Source organism: Lepisma saccharinum, chromosome 3 (assembly GCF_977018435.1).
Source record: "Lepisma saccharinum chromosome 3, izLepSacc3.1, whole genome shotgun sequence".
Lineage (NCBI taxonomy): Eukaryota > Metazoa > Arthropoda > Insecta > Zygentoma > Lepismatidae > Lepisma > Lepisma saccharinum.
Window position 1 is genome coordinate 102,024,697 of NC_139231.1, and position 19,680 is coordinate 102,044,376.

General features: G+C 40.6%; 1 protein-coding gene across 6 annotated transcripts in view; it reads right to left on the reverse strand.

Annotated features, from left to right (window-relative positions):
* Window positions 1–19,680, reverse strand: part of Ten-a (Teneurin-a transmembrane protein) — an 884,426-nt gene that overhangs the window by 322,202 nt on the left and 542,544 nt on the right. For 5 of the 6 annotated variants that reach the window (XM_083119054.1, XM_083119053.1, XM_083119052.1 and 2 more), the window contains one exon: window positions 1,776–2,023. In XM_083119054.1, the coding sequence (XP_082975180.1) occupies window positions 1,776–2,023 (248 nt within the window). Of the gene's footprint in view, window positions 1–1,775; window positions 2,024–7,625; window positions 7,672–19,680 lie in introns of those variants that run through there. The other variant, XM_083119056.1, reaches the window with a different exon arrangement.

Here is a 19,680-nt window from a genome sequence, read left to right on the forward strand (position 1 = left end):
AATTTCTTCTTAAGGAAAGTGAAGCCACGGAAGTTGAATACCCTAGATTTCAATACCGCAAGATATTTACGTTTACTTTATAACTTTAACCCTAGAAGGGTCATGGAACTGTACTTTCCACGTTGGACTAAAAGCTTAACTTTGGGCCGTTTACTTTAGACACTTATTTTTATATATTTAGCAAAATATTCCAGAATTTAACAAAATTCCTGAACAAAAAATGAATGACTGAGTAGCCATTTAGCCAGCTCCACAAAAATAATGACGTACCTTAATTTTAACAACCTGTGAATGCGATTCAGATTTATGATTTACATACCATGGGTTCAGTATGTATTTGCTAGCAATGTTAAGGGATGTGCTACAATACTACTTGCTTGAAAAGATTATTAAGCTCCTGGGTCGCATGTTGTGAAGCGAGAGGTCTTTCGTTCAACCCTAGGTGAGGCATGGTGGAATTGTTCCATCTGTTACGTCATAGGCTTGATCTCAGCTTAGAGGTCAGTACCCAAAACACCAGATCACCCTCCCATAGAAACCGAGTCATCCCCAAACCATACAGAAGTATATTTGACCAGAAATCGTTTTACTACCTAGCAGAGGTAATCTATTAATAGAATTCCAAGGTTCTGTCATATTCTATGTTCAAATGCATATACATTTCTGAACTCAAAAACAATATTATGTTAGTTCTTTCTCTACACACAAGCACACACATACATATTGATACACACATGCAAGCACGCACAAACATCTTTATACTTCAATTTTATTTTCAAACAAATATATAACATCCTATTATTTTCTATTTTACCTCCCATAAAATATAACATTCCTTGTTGGCCTCCCCGATGGTGCAGTTGTTGTGTCGCCGCCTTGTAAGCAAGGGATCCCGGGTTCGATACCCGATGGAGGCACATTATGGTTCGGATTGCACTATAAACTGTAGGTCCAGTCCCGATTAGCCTTAGTGTGCATAAAGTGGACTTAAACACCTAATCAATCAACATTTCTTGTTTTTGATTTATTTATTTTACTTCGCTTTTCTGCCACATTTGGCTAATTGCAAAGATGAGGATGAGTGATGAGATGATAAAATTGATGAAAGGACTCTCACTAAAAACATGCCCAGGCCGGGATCCGAACCCTTGGCCATTCCGCCATGGAGTTTGGCCTACAATATTCTTTGTATTCGTGTACTTAACCTTGCAATTCATATAATTTTACTTAGCAAGTTCTTTTTGTGTAAGGCATCAAACCATTATTTGCATTAATATATAGCAGTTTAAAAGAAATACTGTATGGCTTTATTGAAACCATTTTAAGATAGCTAAGAGCTAATAATAACAATAATAATAATAATCCATCTCATCTGTTTTCATCCTCATATTTATGATTAACTAAAATGATAGAAATCAAAAAAGGAATTTAAGGCTAATTTCTTGGGAGGAAATAGTCTGAACGTGAAGGAATTCTATCATATTCAATCTAACTCTGGAAGTGCAACCTGGAGATCATCTACTAAATGAATACAACTCTGTCCCTCTCCAAAACTTGACAGCTAGGTAATCTTAGATAATTATGGAAACTGTTTCCCTATCTATCAACTTCTTAGGGAAGCACAATTTAGGGATATGCAAGTTCCCGCCAGAAAGTCAACATCGACGAACGTAGCCAGACAGAAAGTCGCGTGGCGACGGGATGACACTTCCTTCACCTCGCACTCTGATGGTTTCCCAGCCGAAGAAAGACAGTTGAAAAATGAGTTGACTTACCTCCAAAGTAGGCCAACATCGCCGTGAGGGCGACGGTGAGGAGGATGAGGGCGATGCTGACGCACTTCCAAGAGCAGCGGTGCTGACATCTCTTGTCGATGTGGAAGCGAGAGGGCGAGTAGGGGGAGTAGGGGGAGGCGGCGTTGTGGGCCAGGCTGTTCCTCACGGGGAAAACGGGCATTACAATGGGGGCTGAGGGGGCCACAGCCAAGTGCTGGTTGCCGGGAATTGCGGTTTGGGGCGTCAACCTGGAAAGAGAGAGAGAAAAGAACATTTGTAGATATTCAGTCAGATATTTAATCTCAAACTTAAACTAGTCAACTCTAGAAATTTAAGCCAAATGCAGTCTCTACCAGGATTCTCTACAGGTATCTCCTGTATGTTCGAAACAATAAGTTTCACCACCTCCAATGTTTATTCAAATTCATTATTAGTCAATTCAAAGCAGGATATCGTTGGGAATATAGATAAACACGACGATTTAAGTATTTCATCTTAGATTAATATTTATGAGGAAAGTTTTGAAATTTGCAATTAAATAAACTTGAAAATAACATTAATAACTCTTTTATCATTCAATTCAATTGGGGGGACTAAACTAAAAATTATTTGAGGAGTTTAAATTTGATTTTACACTCTGTCCCAGAAAGCTTTGAAGCGAACGAACGAAATCAAGTTGCTGTGCAAGTAGTGAGTGACTCGAGAGAGCTCGACCAATGAACGAGTGAGAGGGGAAGTGAGTACATGGAGGGGAAAGCGCGGCTGCAGGTTCCAGTCGTTTACAACATGGTTATCAAAAACCTTAACCGTACGTGTTGAGCGATAAACTCAAGATCTAGGCACTAAGGGTTTAGAATTCGAATCCCAGCTTGGGCATGAATATTCCTTCATCAATTCATCGTTCCGGTTGGCCAAAATGGCGAGAAGGCGACGTGTAATAAGAGAAGTATATGTGAAAAATGTATTTGTTTAGAAATCAGGTTTAATAATAACACCATTGCTTAATAGTAACTTCGTAGCCTTGTAATCAAAAGGTCGCAAGTTCGATACCTGATGGCGGAACATAGTGGTTCTGAATCGACACCTCGATAGCTTATCCGCGCATAAAGTGAGTGATTAGTTATTTCTCGCTGTTTTTCTGTCACTTTTTGGTTCATCGCGACGATGATAATGAGTGATATTTTAAAATTGACAAAGGAACATTCAAAAAGAATGCTTATTGCTAGTCCGGTATTCGAACCAGGGACGGCATTGTAGCTCGCTGTGAAAACTTTGGCCTCAACTTTAATAAGTAATGCCGTTCAACCTTCCAGCGGTCTCTAGCCGTAGTCCTGGCCGCCCGGTTCCTCCACAGACCCTGGATGCTTAGTTTCATCCTCCTTGTACCGCAGGAAGTTCAGAGCTTCTTGAAAACGAAGCTTTATACGCGACTTCATCCTCAAACGCGAACGCAGTCATTTCGGCAATCGATAAGTGCCATGTCTTTCTCATAGACCGAGGCATTAATCAATATCTGCGGTTGGAAAAGATTCAGAGCGAATGAGACATGACAGGCCTGAGTAATGGGTTTTAGTGGCAATTTCATGAAGAAGATGCCTTGGGTGCCTTCCTTCATCTCTGTAGCTGAGAACAGAGAACGGAGGCCCTGTTCGGAGGAGGTTGCTGCCCTCGGGACAATCGTGCGTCTCCGACAGTACTCGACACTGGAGCTTTGTGGCTGCAGCGGCAGATAATACTTTCTTTTACCTTATGAAGAAAAGTCATTGAATTCAATTTCCTGCACTGAGCATGTATTTTCGTGCTACGTACTGTGGAACATGTGCTGTTATTAGAGTTAAATTTTAACAATTTGTCTGTTAATTTGAAACAAAAACTGAGCATCCGCCTTTCCCCGTGAGCGCATGCGCAATCATTTCGTCACTTCCGCGCAGTGGCTATATTGAGAAATAAAGCTGTCACTGAATTGGTTTGAACACTAAATACACACAAATACACACTAGAACCTTGAAACATATCTGAAAAAACTGATTATAAATTACAGTTATATGAACCATAAATATAGTTTTAAAATTGAGCTATAAAAATTACATTAATTAAAATTAACTATGCAATACTGTAAAAATGGGCGTGGTCAGTTTATTTACGGCGGTTGGAAGCCAGAGTAAATTGATGGACTTATTCATTTCTTCAGTTAATTTTTTACAGTGTTGCCAGCTGGGATCATGCTCAAAATATAATATAAATATACATTGACAGCAGCCATAGCTGAAGGTAATAATGTACAAAACAGTACACTAGTGTGTATAACGTGCACTATAAAACCAAACCAATTTCAACGCTTGAAGTGGAAAATGTCAGCTGGGAGATGTTTCGTCGAGCTTTGAGGTTACCTGGGGGATGCTCATATGGTTTAATATGTGGCTTTGAGACAGCTGGGAGGATGCTTTGCGAAACTTTTGTTAGATGGTGGATACCATCTCTCTCATTTCGAGCAGTGGCCAATTTTATAAACGTTATGTTCGAACAACGTTATGGAATCACCAATATGGCGGAAATTCTTGTCCAAAATGACATGATATGGCATGTTTGTATGATCTCCCGAAAAAAATCTAAACATTCAGTTTTGTTCCCTTCAACGCTAAATAATTTTTAAGAAAACAATACAGGTCTCCAATAAAGTATTTGAATATTTTCTAGAGACAAAAATTATTTTCTTACATATCATCCAAAATGCATAAATACATTTTGACAAGTAAAGTTTACAATCTAGATCGCTACAAATAAGCAAGCACTTGTCCATCATTCCACAAAACATAAGTTTTCATTGTGGGTATAATCAGACAAAGAAAACCGACTGAGGGTTATAAAAAGTTTGTCGAAATTGTAGTAGACTAATAACCAATAATGATCAAGGTCCAAGGTGTCTTATTCGTGAAGGAATTGGACATACATCAATTATTTTCCTACAGTGCTTGTCAGAACAAATAGTTCTGAGGCGTAGGTGGCATAAAAAACGTTGGCTGTGTGAAAAGGATTGAAAATAACTTCTCCTCTGACCGTTATTTACTCCAATACTAAGTTCACGTGTACGTCACTGGTCCGACGTGAATATTTACACATAGCTACAGTGCAGCTGTATTTGTTCTTTTTATGGATAAATGAAAATTGTGCTTTTTATGGAATCATTAAAAACACACCCTAAAATTAATTTTATATATATATATATTGGCAGAGACGCCTGGCTCTATAATATCGCGACACAACATTTAGTGTGAGGCAGTTGAAGGTCCCAATGAACGAATCTTGAAGAGCCTATCACAGCGAGCCTTGAAGAAACAGAATCGGGAACAAGGTATAAATTTTATATCCGAGAATGGTGAATCATAGGGCATGAGTAAGAAAGAAGTGTTCGTATAAAAGATCTGTCAAAGGCCCACATTATAGGAGACAATCATTCATAAAGGATGCTTTGGATCACAAAGATTCACGTGTACTAGGTTGCTAATCTTCAGGGTCGATATATTGAGGGCGTCGTCTGGAGCTCAAGGGTTTGGAAGTTCCACTAATCAAGCCATGAGGTGAACACTAATCCACGAAGACGTAGATAGAGCTAGTCTACGAAATATCGGATCAAAAATACAACGGTGGTTAAAGTCCAAACATATTCACTACTGAAAACGAAGTACTAAGTACGCTTTACGTCACCATATTACAAGGTATCTAAGTTGAACATCTCGCTGACATAACACCATAAGACACTATGATGATAATATTCAACAAAAAATGTACAGCTTCGTTACTTCCGAAGCTATAATTTTACCCAAATTATTTCTGCTCTCCAAATCCACTTTTATTTTTGTATAAGTAAAGTTGTTCACTGTACCATGAAGGCACAAGTTGGATTCCACATATTCTAGATCCTGAGTATACTGTATGCGGTGCGATAGGCACCACACTATGGCAACAATTACCTTGATGGAAGGCTGGGTGAACGCCAGAGCCTCTTATGCAGGGACATCAACGGAAACATTAATACGAGAAATCGCACTCACTCGGAAATATAACCCGTGTCCCTGCATGGCATCAAAGCACCCTGCTGCAAACAAATTAACTTTTGTCACTTCTTCTAGTCACATCCTACATACCCATAGAGAAGAGTACTGCAATTATTTTATGTAAAAACTATACAAATATGCTCTCAATATACCTTCAGTTGATATCTTACGAGTTAATATAGTCTATTGGTTAGTTATGAAAATATTCAGCTTAGCTATTCCCAATTTAGGAGGGGGAGAAATCTGTCGTCACATTCTCACCCACAATGTTGCCAGTGTTTGTTCTTGCACAAATGCTAAGGATTCACGTCCTGCTTAAAAAATGTTTAAGAAATCACTTGCTATGTTAACAATCGTTTGATCAACCTTTAGACACACGAAGTCTAACTTTATTTCAGTGTTGTTTTATTATTTTTTGTTGTTACATTCTAGTGTAATTACCATGTCCACATATTATTATTATTATGTGTGTCTTTCATGCATTCAATCCAAAAACCAAATAAGACTTATTTCGTATTTAAGATATATAGAGAAAATGCTGTTAAGTGCAATCAGGAATTCAATCAGAGTAAACTTCGACAGTAAGGTCTTTAGTTACGATAGGTTACTTTTTGTACTTCACAGGACTTGCGGACGACGAGAATGAAGCATAAGATTCGAACCCAAGGGCCCCCTTTGTAAATTGCCCTATTCTACCATGTGGCTAGAGTTGATGCTTCGAATAGCACACGAAATTCTTTGTTGTGCCACACACGACTGCATTCAGCTGGGTACGCGTTGCCATGATTAAACTTGACACATTTCGTTTACAGAAACAGTATGCAGTCAGTATAAAATCGCCGTTGCAAATGAAAACACCCTGAAAATCCTATAACTTAACACCCTTATCTGGTTTATCTGCCAAAGAAGAATATTAATAATATGAGGTTTAGGGCGTGTTTTAATAATTTCCTAACAGCAACAAAGTTTCTTATAACCGTTGGCTTTTTTTGAATATTTTACATTGTCCATGTAGACTATGTACAAATTATAGCCAAATTAAAACTCAAACTAAGTGTTGATAATACATAAAGTCTATGAAACATCATTGGGTAGCAGTGACGTGTTTACGTTTTGTGCTGGGCAGTGATTTATATACATATCCCAATACCCCCACATTTTAGGCATCACACTCGTAAAATTGTTCACAAAGGCACAATTTATGGTCACTTTGTCTACGCCCCCTATAAACAACCGTACATCATGTTACACCCGACCTCCGTGGCCTAGTGGTTAGCACAGCGCGCTACGACACCAGGGGTCCCCGGTTCGAATCCCGCCCTGGGCATGGGTGTTCTCTGGTAGTGTCCCTTCGTCAACTTCATGTCATTACTCATCCTTATCGACCCGATTATTCAGAAGTTTCAGAAAAACTATGTAAAATAACCTATGCAATCAAAGCTACACACGCTCATATGGAAAATTCTGGAGAAATCACAGAACCCTAACTTTCTAAGTCACCACTATTGAATGAAATTGCGGAGTGTACGAGCCGGAAAGATATAATAATTGACAGCAACACAAGGCACCCAACACCTCGGAAATGAAAGCATTAATACGCCACTGTTGACTTCAGCACGAAGTCTGTGGAGACCGTAATCAAATTGCAGCATGTAACTCACTCTCTCTCTCTCTTTCTCTCTCTCTAGGCATTCACCGAATTAACTGCCGCTTGTCTACGCCGGCACCACACGAGCTACGAGGAATGCAAACAGGGTGAAGAATAGGAAAGCGTGAAAGCACGTGACCGCAGTACCTTTTCCTTCCTGGGATAGGACTTCTGCTGACGTACGCCATGGCTTCATCGCACAACCTACTCACACGCCACCGAAGAACGCTGCTACACCGTCGCCTCGCAGAGCACGTCCGTCCATACTGAACCAGACAGGGGGCTTCACGCACAGCACACGCACACCACGCACAGACAGAGAGACGCTCCCTTCAGATTCCCACGGAGAACTGTTCGCCTGCCACAACTCCGTTAACCGCTAACGGGTTCGTGGTATTGGCAAGGCTAGGGGGAGAGTTTTCCGAAGCATAGCATCCCCCGGGTAGGCAGGGGAGTGTGACTGTGTGTCGACTGTCACATGAACATCTATTTCAACCAATGGGAGAGCGTTCCCAAACAACCCCCATCCCCCCGGTTTTCAGTTTGTACAGTGCGAAGCCCCGCCCATGCTTTGCTGGCGGGGGAGAAAGCGAAATGCGTTAGCGAGGGGACAGACAGGACGGCAAGTCGAACTCATCGTTTAAAAAATTCCCCGTTATGACTCACTGGGCAATTCCCGTGCAACCCGCAGTGCCCAAGATTTTCCTACGTGTTGATGCCTCAGCGAAACCCGTCCGGATTCCCAAACCATCCTTCTCGATGGCCATGGAATTCCAAAATATCAGTGTTGCCAACTTCAGTGCGGAATGCATAACAATACAAAAGTTGCAACAATGAATGCAAAGTCTCAAAGAAACAAGATCTACAGCGGCTGAATTTTTTTTTTTTTAAGAAATCACGATAAACCAGGTTTATCTAAAATTTTCCCTCTGGGAAGGTGTAAGGTTACTTTTTTGGGGACATATGGTAAATATAACGCAGAAATGTCCCTAAATTTGGTCTTGTTGAAATTTCGAAGTTATTTGGTGAAGATTTCTAACATGTACTGGCAACAACACCAAAAACTCAAAAAAAACAAAAAAAAAAAACATCACTTGTAGTAAAAACTCCTAAAATATGCATGACATGATCTGATTTACATTAAAAAATAGACGTTAGCATCTCCAAAATCTGCAAATAGGCAATAAAACCTAAAAATTAATTTCCATCCACCATTAAGATGAAAAGAAACCCACGTGACTCATGATAATTAGGTTTCTCCTGTGTATTAGTTCTGTTATTTTGCCCATGAATATAACAGTCGTATCTGTACAGGTTATAATATAAGATCCCACAACTTCAGTATAGCAGCTACATTGAGTGGTATGGCTTACATCACATACACCACATTCATGCGCAGAAGATGAGTGCACTGCTGCCACTGGACCAACCAATACAAACCACGTCCATTTGTTTTTCATCGACTTCGTTCTTATAGCGGACAGAGTATAGGTAGGGGAACGAACTATAAATCATAAAATCCGGGTTCGATACGTGGTGGAGGCACATAGTGGTTCGGATTCCACTTTAAACTGTAGGTCCAGTCCCAATTAGCCTTACTGTGCACAAAGTGAACTTAAAACGCTAAATCAATCAAAACCTATAAATCGTAAAATGAACAGACGTATCAAGTAAAATAATATTCCTTGTATCGATTATATTTATTTCTATATCTCTAATTGTGCCTGAGCTATTCGTGGCTCATATGGAGGGATGGAAGCAAACATAACCAGCGGGTGTGTCATAATAGGGGTGGCAAAGGGGTGCCATCCGGTTAGTCCATTCTACTACACCAAAACTGGAACAAGAAATACTTAGCAATTTTACCTGAAATAGCCTAGGGCTTATTTTACATGTGATACTTTATAGGTAGTGAATATGTCTTCGCCTATTTTTATTTTTTATTTTCTGGTGACATTGTGTTGACTTTTGCACAAGGCAGGAAATCAACTATGAACGCTCGGCTTGGCACAACATAGACTGGCATCGGTCAAAATGATCTTAGGTAAATGAAATAAGAAGTAACCCATTACAGCCACCATCTGAACTCAATGGAGCCTAGCGCTCGTAACGGTCACTTCCCATTGGGTCTCCTTAAAAATCACTGGTCCCGATGCCTGTGATGTGCCGAGCTTCGCTGAGCGCTTTGTGTCAAAAGCTCTCACCTTTTCAAATTAATTTTATCCAATATGTAACTTTCCCCATCCGCGGTGGGGAAACAAGGTGCCGGGGCTTCTGGGAGAAAGAGAATAGCTTGTACATTCACGGACACTTCTGGATTGTAACAACTCCTTTGAAAGTCAATAGGATCATTACAACCCAGAAGTGTCCATGACTGTACGTCTCTTCCTCGTACGTACTCTACATTGATTTATCAATCGAACTTTAAAAGTAATTTTTCACAGTGTTGCAAACTCATTCACAAACATTTCTACCTTCTGGATATTATACACACACACCTTGATTTATTGTTTGTCATAGGTCATCTTGAAAGGGTCACGTTCCCTCCGACAGTACGCAACTGATGAGGCAGGATATGTTTGATTTGGTTTATTTTACTTCCCTTTTCTGCCACTTTTGGCTAATCGCGATAATCAGGATGAGTGACGATAATATGAAATTGATCAAGTGATTCTCACAAAGAACACCCATGTCCAGGCCTGGATTCGAACCCGGGACCCCTAGCGTCGTATAACGTATACATATCTTATGTGCTTCCCAGAAAAAGACACAATCTTTCTTTCAAAATTTTTTGCTGGTTCTGAGTTTGAGTTTATGCTTTTAGTCCACTTTAAGCACAGATAGGCTAATCGGGACTGGACCTACAGTTTAAAGTGGGATCCGAACAAGTAGTGCCTCCACCGGGTGTCGAACCAGGGACTCCTTGATTTCAAGGCAACGACGTTACCACTACGCCATCAGGGAGGACCCTTTTGCTGGTTCTGGATCCTTGCACAAAAATCTGATGCGTTTCAGAGAAAGTCTTCCTTCCGACTTTGTAGAAATCCCAGTGCGATCACACAGAATGTGATCAATACCGTTCCTGAGCGCACCCTTCTTGTCGGTGGTTTGCAACCCTGAGCCATACTCCTTCCTGCCTATCCTCTGGGAACGTTATAAAGCCGAATGGCGTGGTAGTGGGTATCGTGTTCCAGCACACAACCCTCGGCGAGGGCCCCGATAAGAGCCGACTCAGGAGTTCTTCCTCCCTCTTTCGGCAACTGTTTTCGCTGCGAACTTCGAGACTCCGCAGCACGTGGGGCAGTAAACGAGTGCCATGAAAGGAGTGAAAAGTCTCATGGAGTCACTGTCTGGCAACACTTATCCAAAGATGGTGAAGTGTAATTGCTTCCTCAGAGCTTCCCCTCCGAAGTCCTAACAATCCTTTATTACGAACAAAAACTTCAGTTCGGTTCTAACAAGTAACTTTCGAAGCCCGGAACTAAGTTAGAACAGATACAGAAACGGATTTTGCGCTTCATTTAATGCAACTTACCATATTACTGACTTCCAAACTCCCCGTTCAATGCGTCCATTTTCAATTTAGAAGTGCCGGACACCGTGGCGGAATTGCTAGCACATCGCGCTACGACACCAGGAGTCACGGGTTCGAATCCCGTCCTGGGCATGGATGTTTGCGAATGTCAAATCAGCAATTTCATGATATCATCACTCATTCCCATCTTCGCAAAGTGGCACAAAAGGCGAATTAAAATAAACCAAAGCAATCAATCAATCAATTTAGGAGTTTCGGTTTAGGTAAATAATTTCTAGGTTATATAAGAATAGTTTAATATCTGAATCACACGAAGCTGATTATCTGCTGGATTTTCAAGTTAGACTTGGATTAGTTGTGTGGTACTTGTTCACTTGCTAGTTTTTGCCTCACACGATACTCATTACCGTACTTGTTGGTACACTCCTGTTTCGAGAAAGGGAATAACGTTGTAGGAGAACAGTGTCACGTGCCAGTTTCGATGACACAATTAAAGTTGCAAGAAGGAATGGTTTCTCCGAAGCGACGATAGATGGCAGCACGCCATATAAAGAAGAGCAGAGCTCATTGTACAAACTAGGAGCGGAGAAGAGCGATTATATATATTATAGTAAATAAAAAATATATAAAGGAAGAGTAAAAAATTATAGAAGGACTTAATAAAATGTTGTATATAGCAAATTAAGATATTTAAGAACATGCTCATATATGAAACGTTTAGGAAAGTTATTAGGTGAGCAAATTAATTCAGAAATGTATCTCTTTTTATTTTCCTGACGAGGAGAACATCGTCAGTGTTTTGGTTGTTTGTCTCCGGTGGCGCTGTGTCAAATTAGACGCCCCGAAGCACTTTTCGGTTGCGCTCTTTATTAGTCGCACTGGGCCATTGGCAGCGCTAGTTATTAGCGATCCTGGTTATTCCCCTTTGGTCGTCAAATAGGAGGTGGCGCTATTGTCAGTTTAGTCGACCCTACAAGTATAGCTTGTATTGTTTGACAAAGAAGCGGGGGGAAAACGAGCACATAAATAAGATAATAAATTAAACGAAAGAAAAAGAAGAAGAAGCCTTTTCGATTATCAAAGAAGAAGCCGTTTCCATAATAAAAGAAGAAGAAGCTTTTTCCATATTAAAAGAAGAAGAAGCCTTTTAGAAGAAGAAGAAGCCTTTTAAAAGAAGAAGAAGCCGTTTCCATAATAAAAGAAGAAGAAGTTTTTCCATATTAAAAGAAGAAGAAGCCTTTTAAAAGAAGAAAAAGCCATTTAAAAGAAGAAGAAGCCTTTTTGATAACAAAAGAAGAAGAAGCCTTTTCGATTATACATATATATATATATATATATTTTCTCTGTATTTTGTCAAGTTCTCAGAATATAGATCCGCATTTTACTATATCCTCTTGGCTATAAAACGCTTTCTTATTTGGAATTCTCAAACAAAGAACCTATCCCCCTGAGATTAAGATATCTGTAGCCGTGGTAAATAACATGTAAGTACGTACCCACAAGGGGCGTAGCAACAGCTATACTGCTGATATTTTCCTTCCAATTGTCAAAATGAAAATAAAAGCATGGACTAGAAATTTGCTCGAAAAAAATTACAGTAGTCAAGGCGTATTCAATATGCTTTTAATAAAATCGGGTATGTGTTCATGCATGAGATTCGCAGGATGCATTCATAAAAAAATATATTGTATTCATCTAAATATGTGAAATATTTAATGCAGTGGTAATAATAAATATTTTCATTATCCGCTAATCACATCTGTCGTGTACAAATCTCATTGCTATGGATAAATTCCTAAATTTTAATAAACACGAATGCACCTCATTTCTGTTACATTTCATTCGAACAGTAAACAAAAAAAGGAATGCACACACACACACACACACAAAACACAGACATAAACCGCTACTGCTTTTTCTCGCCAAACTCGTAATTTATCTTCACACGCCCAAGTGTTCGCTCTTACTGGTTGTTTCTACAGCATCTAGCAGAGAAGGCAGTTACTATTAGAACACGGTTAAGTTGTCAAAAGCAGTCAAGCAACCAGCCCGGCAGCCATCATTTTCATAAAGGTAGCCAGTCCAACGTCAACTAGGGCATTTCTACTGGCATTCTGGCTCCCTGTGATTTGGCCCAACCACTCACCCACAGGAATTTAACTCCTATTTCCGCAAATACAGTCATGGACACTCTTGGATTGTAACAATCCCATTGATTCTCCGATGGGATTGTTGCAACTCAGAAGTGTCCGCGACTCTACAATAAATACGGCTTCCCGCTTCCGTGACAGAAGGGCTATAACGGATGACAGAATGTCTCTGGTTCGAATCCTGCTTAAAACATGATTAATTTGGCGCATCATTCGCTTCATCGGTTCTTCAATTATTTCCATCATATCAATTAACTCAAGGTGTACGAAAGCGATGTAAAGTAACCCAAATAGAACTGACCGAAATAAACATTTTTTGTGAGCGTCAGCACTTAAGCTATTTGCACCCGTCGAATTATACGGAGACCAGCCTCTTACCATAACTAAAATTAATACATATGTCTGAGAACTAAAAACTCCTTACGTGGGTTAAAAGCTGAGGCTGTAAAGGGGCACTCAGCACTAAGGACCAAACACGGAACAACACACAGCCATACAGAGGATTGTACTAGCCATAGGCCCAGGCGCCATAGCCTCGTAGTTACCGGTGTGTACCGAAGTAAAGAAGTGTGATTATCGATATGATGAACAAATTGTCCCGGCCTATCGATCAGGTGAGTTTTGTAAAAAGTTTCCTAGCTTTCTAGAGCTAACGTCACTCATCTTCAGAGCAGATGATGAGAGTGACGTTTGCTATTAAAAGCTCGGAAACATTTTACAAAACTCTCCTGGTCGATAGGTCGGGAAAATCTATCCATTACTCGTCGAGACTTACTCCAACGATTGTATGGTTGAAAATTCCACAAAAAATTGATCACAGTATGTTCTATCATATAAGGTTTATATGGGACATATTTATCTACAAGCACGGAGTTTCTGGGTGTACTATGTGAAAAAAATGGTCTCGCTGAAGATGGTCACCATACAATTTAGTGTAAAAGAGAAAAATTAAGCAAATGAAATCAAAGCGTTACAACCGTAGGACCTTAGTTGAGCATCGAACGACGATGATATGAAGGTAAGTTAAATGTGATCATGACGATGAATGGTGTTCGTTCTACTAAGCTTCTCCTTCACCGAGGCGGGGGTGACCTACAGGAAGAGGGTGGTGCATATACGAGGTCAGACAATAAAGTAATGAGAATGATTTTATATTGTGAAAAGGAAACAAAATAATTGAACATTGCTTGTTTATTACTAACAGTACATCCCTCCTGCATCAATGCAGCAATTGGCACGGTTGGCCAACGATCGATACGACATCTGCAAGTCTTCATGTGATATGACTTGAAGATTGGACTGGTCCTGTGCTCATCAAAAGTGTGTAATTTCAGCAGCAGCTTCACTTTCGGGAACGGGAAATAATCACAGGGGGATAAATCTTGGGAGTAAAGACGATGATTCAACACATTCACTTGTTTTTGGACTAGGAATGTATAGACAACTACTGCTCTGTGGGACCATGCATTATCGTGGAGCAGGAACCAACTGCCTGGTTCAGGATACTGAGGTATGATACGGTCAGTTCTCTTTCATAATCAATCCGAGCACTACGATAGTAACAACTAAATACACTTTCACCCTCTGGAACAATTTCATGATGAATAATGTCTTTGCTATCATTAAAAAACACAACATTGTCTTCACCCTTGGCTTTTCGAGCTGCATTTTCTTGCCTCTTGGTAAATTTAGTGACTTCCATTCGGCGATTTGTTAGTTCGTACAAGGACCGTAGTAAAATGCTCTGTTTTGTCCTCCACAACAATAGAATTCAAGAAATGTTTATTTCAGCAAGCAGTTTTCAGAATGTCCTTCATGAAACTTGATGTTCACTCGCTGCTCCATAGCTATTACGTGACGACACCCTTGCACCTCCTTCACGACATGGCGGCATAATTCCCAGCATGCCTATCGCAAGTTCATGAGGTGTTGCCAGGTTGTGGATTATGGACCACACTACATCAGGAACGCGTTACTTCAGAGATAGAATGCACATGTGGGACAATATAAAATCATTCTCATTACTTAATTGTCGGTCCTCGTACACACACACACACACACACACACACTTCCAAATTTCGATTTCATTTTCTCTGTTACTTTTCTTTTCAGTAAGAAAGTTCAAACATGCAACCTTCATTCATCGACAAAATTCTTACGACGAAAACCTTTTCGTTGTAGAACTTTGGAACAATTTTACGACGAACAAAGAGGGGAAAGAATGCCATATCGTTTGCGTCATCGCTTCCCCGTAAAACAGTTAAACATCACGAAATATCAACACACTGACGACTGCCGTGTCACAAAGTGGGAGGCACGCCCCTGTTCGGCACGAAGCCACGAAGAGGCCCGCGTCGCAAGTTTGTCGAGGATGAACGATTCCTCCTCCCCAGGCGTCCGTCAATCGGTCGCGACTTCCTTTCCTGCGGCGGCGATGGAAACCTTCTATTTTGGTGGAGATTGTATTAGGATGGCTCTGGTTTAATCCGCTTATTTGCATCGCTATGTCCACCGCGACGGAAGAAATGAGAGGATGAAGAGCAACAGGGAGACTGGGAAGAAGTACCATCCCAGCATTAGGCCAGATTGGCTTACTTCCCTTTGTGGTAATTGATTGATTTGATTTGCTTTATTTTACTTTGCTTTTGTGCCAATTTTGGCTAATGGCGAAGATGAGAATTAGATGAAATAAATGAAGGGACAATCACAGGGCACACAAGGGCAGCACACAACACGAGGCCCACGGAGAATTATATTGGCTGCGAGTCCAGACGCCAGAGCCTCGGTAGACTGCAAATGCAGTCCAGGATGTACGTGAAGAGATATTGCCATTTGAGTGTCCGTAGAAGGATCACCTCTTACACCCCTGGGTAGGCGCCCAAAAGTCAACCTCACTTCCACGTAGTGCACCCTGGACTAAAGACTAACGAGGCTCTGGCGACTGGCATTATGGCCAGTATAATTTTGCGGGTGTTGTCCTGTTTTTTGTTCTTGTTTGTGCTGAGTGCCCATTTACAGCCTCAGCTTTTAACAGAAGTCAGAAGATTTTAAGATTTTTAGTTATGTAACGTTAGAGTTGTTATTTGTAATGGTAAGGGGCTGGCCCCCGTATAATGTGACGGGAGCAAAATAGCCTAAGTGCTGACGCTCCCAAAATTTTAAATTCAAATTTAAAAAAAATTAAAATTCTTACAACCCTAACCATTTATGGCAAGACGAGGGGAAAAATGTGCAATAATTGATAACTTGGAATCATACAACCTATCGATAACATTCTCCGTTCAATTAATAAGCACACAAACTGAATTACAGCCGGCGTGGTAGAGCTGCTCGGGTGTCCGACTGCCACTTTAAATACACGGGTTAGATTCCCGGGGTGAGTGCGAACTTTACCAGCAACTTCTGCACGAAGCGGCCCTGGGGTTCACCCAGCACCTAAATATGGAAAGGGAGTAAACGTTTTACCATGGTGAAAATTGCACCGTATTTCTGTTCAATAATAAATAATATCGGAATTTTCAAGTCAGCATCAGAACAGTTTCAATATACAGTATATTATACAGGGTGTATCTAAATTTTCATTACAGACTTTGAGAGCTTGTAGTGAGGACCAAATCGGTTGTTTTGCATAGGAACTCATGTCCGGAAACGTACAGTTTCCCCGTTACAAGCAAAACACCACCACAACACACATTGAACTCTCCCACTTCTGCTGTGATTACTGTAGTTGTTTTTGCATATCTGCATCGTCCACTTACAAGAAGGGCTCGATGTGGCGACCATTGACTTCAACACAAACACCATACCTACGCATCATGTTCTGGTACACACGATCAACAACACCTGCTAGTCCAACATCCACGCTGCCATAACCCGCGCCAGCAGGTCTTTCTCTGATTCCACCGGGGTTTCGTAAATCTAGGCTCTTCATGTGGCCCCACAGGAAATAATAGAGCGGAGTCAAGTCCAACGAACGTGCAGGCCAACGTACGTATACCCTGGTCATTGGTGCCGAAAACGCGGGAGAGTTCAACGTTTGTTGTGGTGATTTGGATTGATATGTTGTTTAAATCCACTTTATGCACAGTAAGGCTAATCGCGATTGGACCTCCAGTTTAAAGTGGGATCCGAACCACTATGTGCCTCCACCGGGAATCGTACCCGGGACCCCTTGATTACAAGGCGGCGACGCTACCACTGCGCCACCGGGGAGGCCGTTCGTTGTGGTGGTGTTTTGCTTGTAGCGGGGAAACGTTACATTTCCGGACATGAGTCCCTATGCAAAACTTAACCGTTTCGGTCCCCATTACAAACCCTCAAAATCTGTAATTGGAATTTGGATACACCCTGTATATATCGGTCGGCGAGAAATTCAAATTGGTACACTACCTCGTCACATCATCAATGCACAATATTACCTAGGTAGATGAAGTGGGCAAATACACATCCATGCCTTAACAGGACTCGAACCTAGGACTTTGTCGACGTAGCTTGAAATGAAACCACTCCATCATAGAGTTTGGCAGAAATGTCAGTGTTTCCATCCGTATTATGAAAAATCTATCCCCACAACCTTTTCCTATCCACTTACTGGTTTGAGAGAAACGTAACACGAAAATTCACTAAACGTTTGTACAATTTTAGAAAAGTTATCCTGCATGACATAAAACAAATCAAAGTTAATAAATTTTCCGAAAGTGAATGTACGAAACGTTCCAATTTTTTTTCCCACGGAAAGCTTAAGTGATTATTACAGAAACAACGCTGAAAACGCGATAAGCATTTAATTAGGGAAAGCCAGATGAAAAGGCGCCGGTTTCAATAGCCACACACGGAAGCTGCTCGGGGCAGAGTTTTTTGGAGCATGAACTGAGTAGAGATTGGATTTTAACCTAAGGACATGTTGGGACACTACATTCACATTATCTGGACATGAATGCATCGTTTTGCACGATGTTCTCTTTAAGCCTGCGATTTACCAGTGTAGTTTAGGAGAGCAAGCAATGGAGAGGTTAAAGGCTAATTGCATATCGCTTACTTCCACCGCTTGGTGGCGCTTTAAAAAGTCACACCCAGATAGTGAATGGGTCAAACATTAACATTTAACAGGTCACCTAGAAAATAAGATCCCAGTAGCAAATTTTAGTGACTTTAACTAGTTTAATTTTATGTTAGTTTTGACCTTGTAGACTAGCTTTCGTTTGACACCTTAAGGTGATATTACACCTTGACGAAAGCTTGAGCAATTTCCTCGTCAGCCTGTGTAGTGTAAGCTTGCGGATAACAGATCACGATTATCTCTATTACCAGTCAACAGAAAATTTTCAAATTTTAGCTGAGTACTATGAAAGGATCTTTCAAGAGAATCACTTTTCAAAATTTTCATTTACTGCATCAACATCCTAAAAATCAATTAATTTTACTCTTGAAATATGGGTTATTATGGCAGAATTATTTTTTTTATTTAAAGGAAACCAAAATTTTTAACGTACGGACACAGAGCATAAAATGTGTCAATTGACACACATATGTTGACACTAGTAACACATTAAAATGAATAAACTGCTAATGATGCACTCTTGGTTCATCAAAATACACACAGGATTCATCAACGGGTAGCTTTATCAGCTGTTGTTCCTTGTGATACACTATAAATGTACCAATTAAGAAGCTCAGACCTGATCATTTCAAAGAGACGCAATAAAAATACATATTAAGTGTGTGAATTGATGCGGAAAAAATGCATGAACCTTGATTATATGCATTTGGCATTCTTCGCAATAGCATTTATAGTTACAAGCTATGGTTTATGGATATTCCTCCTCCCTTCGCTTTTTACCTGTTCACCTCTTACGTGTGTGGGGTGTAAGAGGTGAGTTGCCTATAAGCAACCATATGTTAATCTCACACATAGTACATCCTGGACTTCCTTTTGCAGACTAACGAGGTTCTGGCGCATGGACCTGAAGGCGCCATAAACCTCTGTAGGAATTGTGTTGTGTTGTCCGCAAATGTTTATGATCTTTGTCGCTGAAGGCAAACATACCAACTAATACCACATACCTGAGGCATTGCCAATAGTTATATATACGAAGACAGTATGAGGCTCCCCGATGTTGGTAGCCAAGGGCTTCCAAACACAAATTCTGTCCACAATGACTACGCGAATGATCTTAGCGTATTACTATTACGTGAAAAATCAAACCATGTACTGTTCAGGTCTATGAAGAAAGGTATGAAGTACAGTGAAAATTCACAAGCGAAGAAAAATTCAATGAGAAACAGCAATGTGTAGGGGGGAAAAAAATTCAGCGTAGTTTCTTTAGTTCAAAAACTCCTAGATAGGAGCCCTTCTTACGACGTGGAAACCGGAAGTGCCACAAATAAAATTTGCTGTGTAGGGCGATGGTTTCTCCCTATCAATTTGGCTTCATCTTGCTTATTGAATAACCTAGGCACGTTGGCAACCGGAAGTCCAAGGCCCCTCCTTCCTGCTTAGACTGATGGAAGCCCCCGA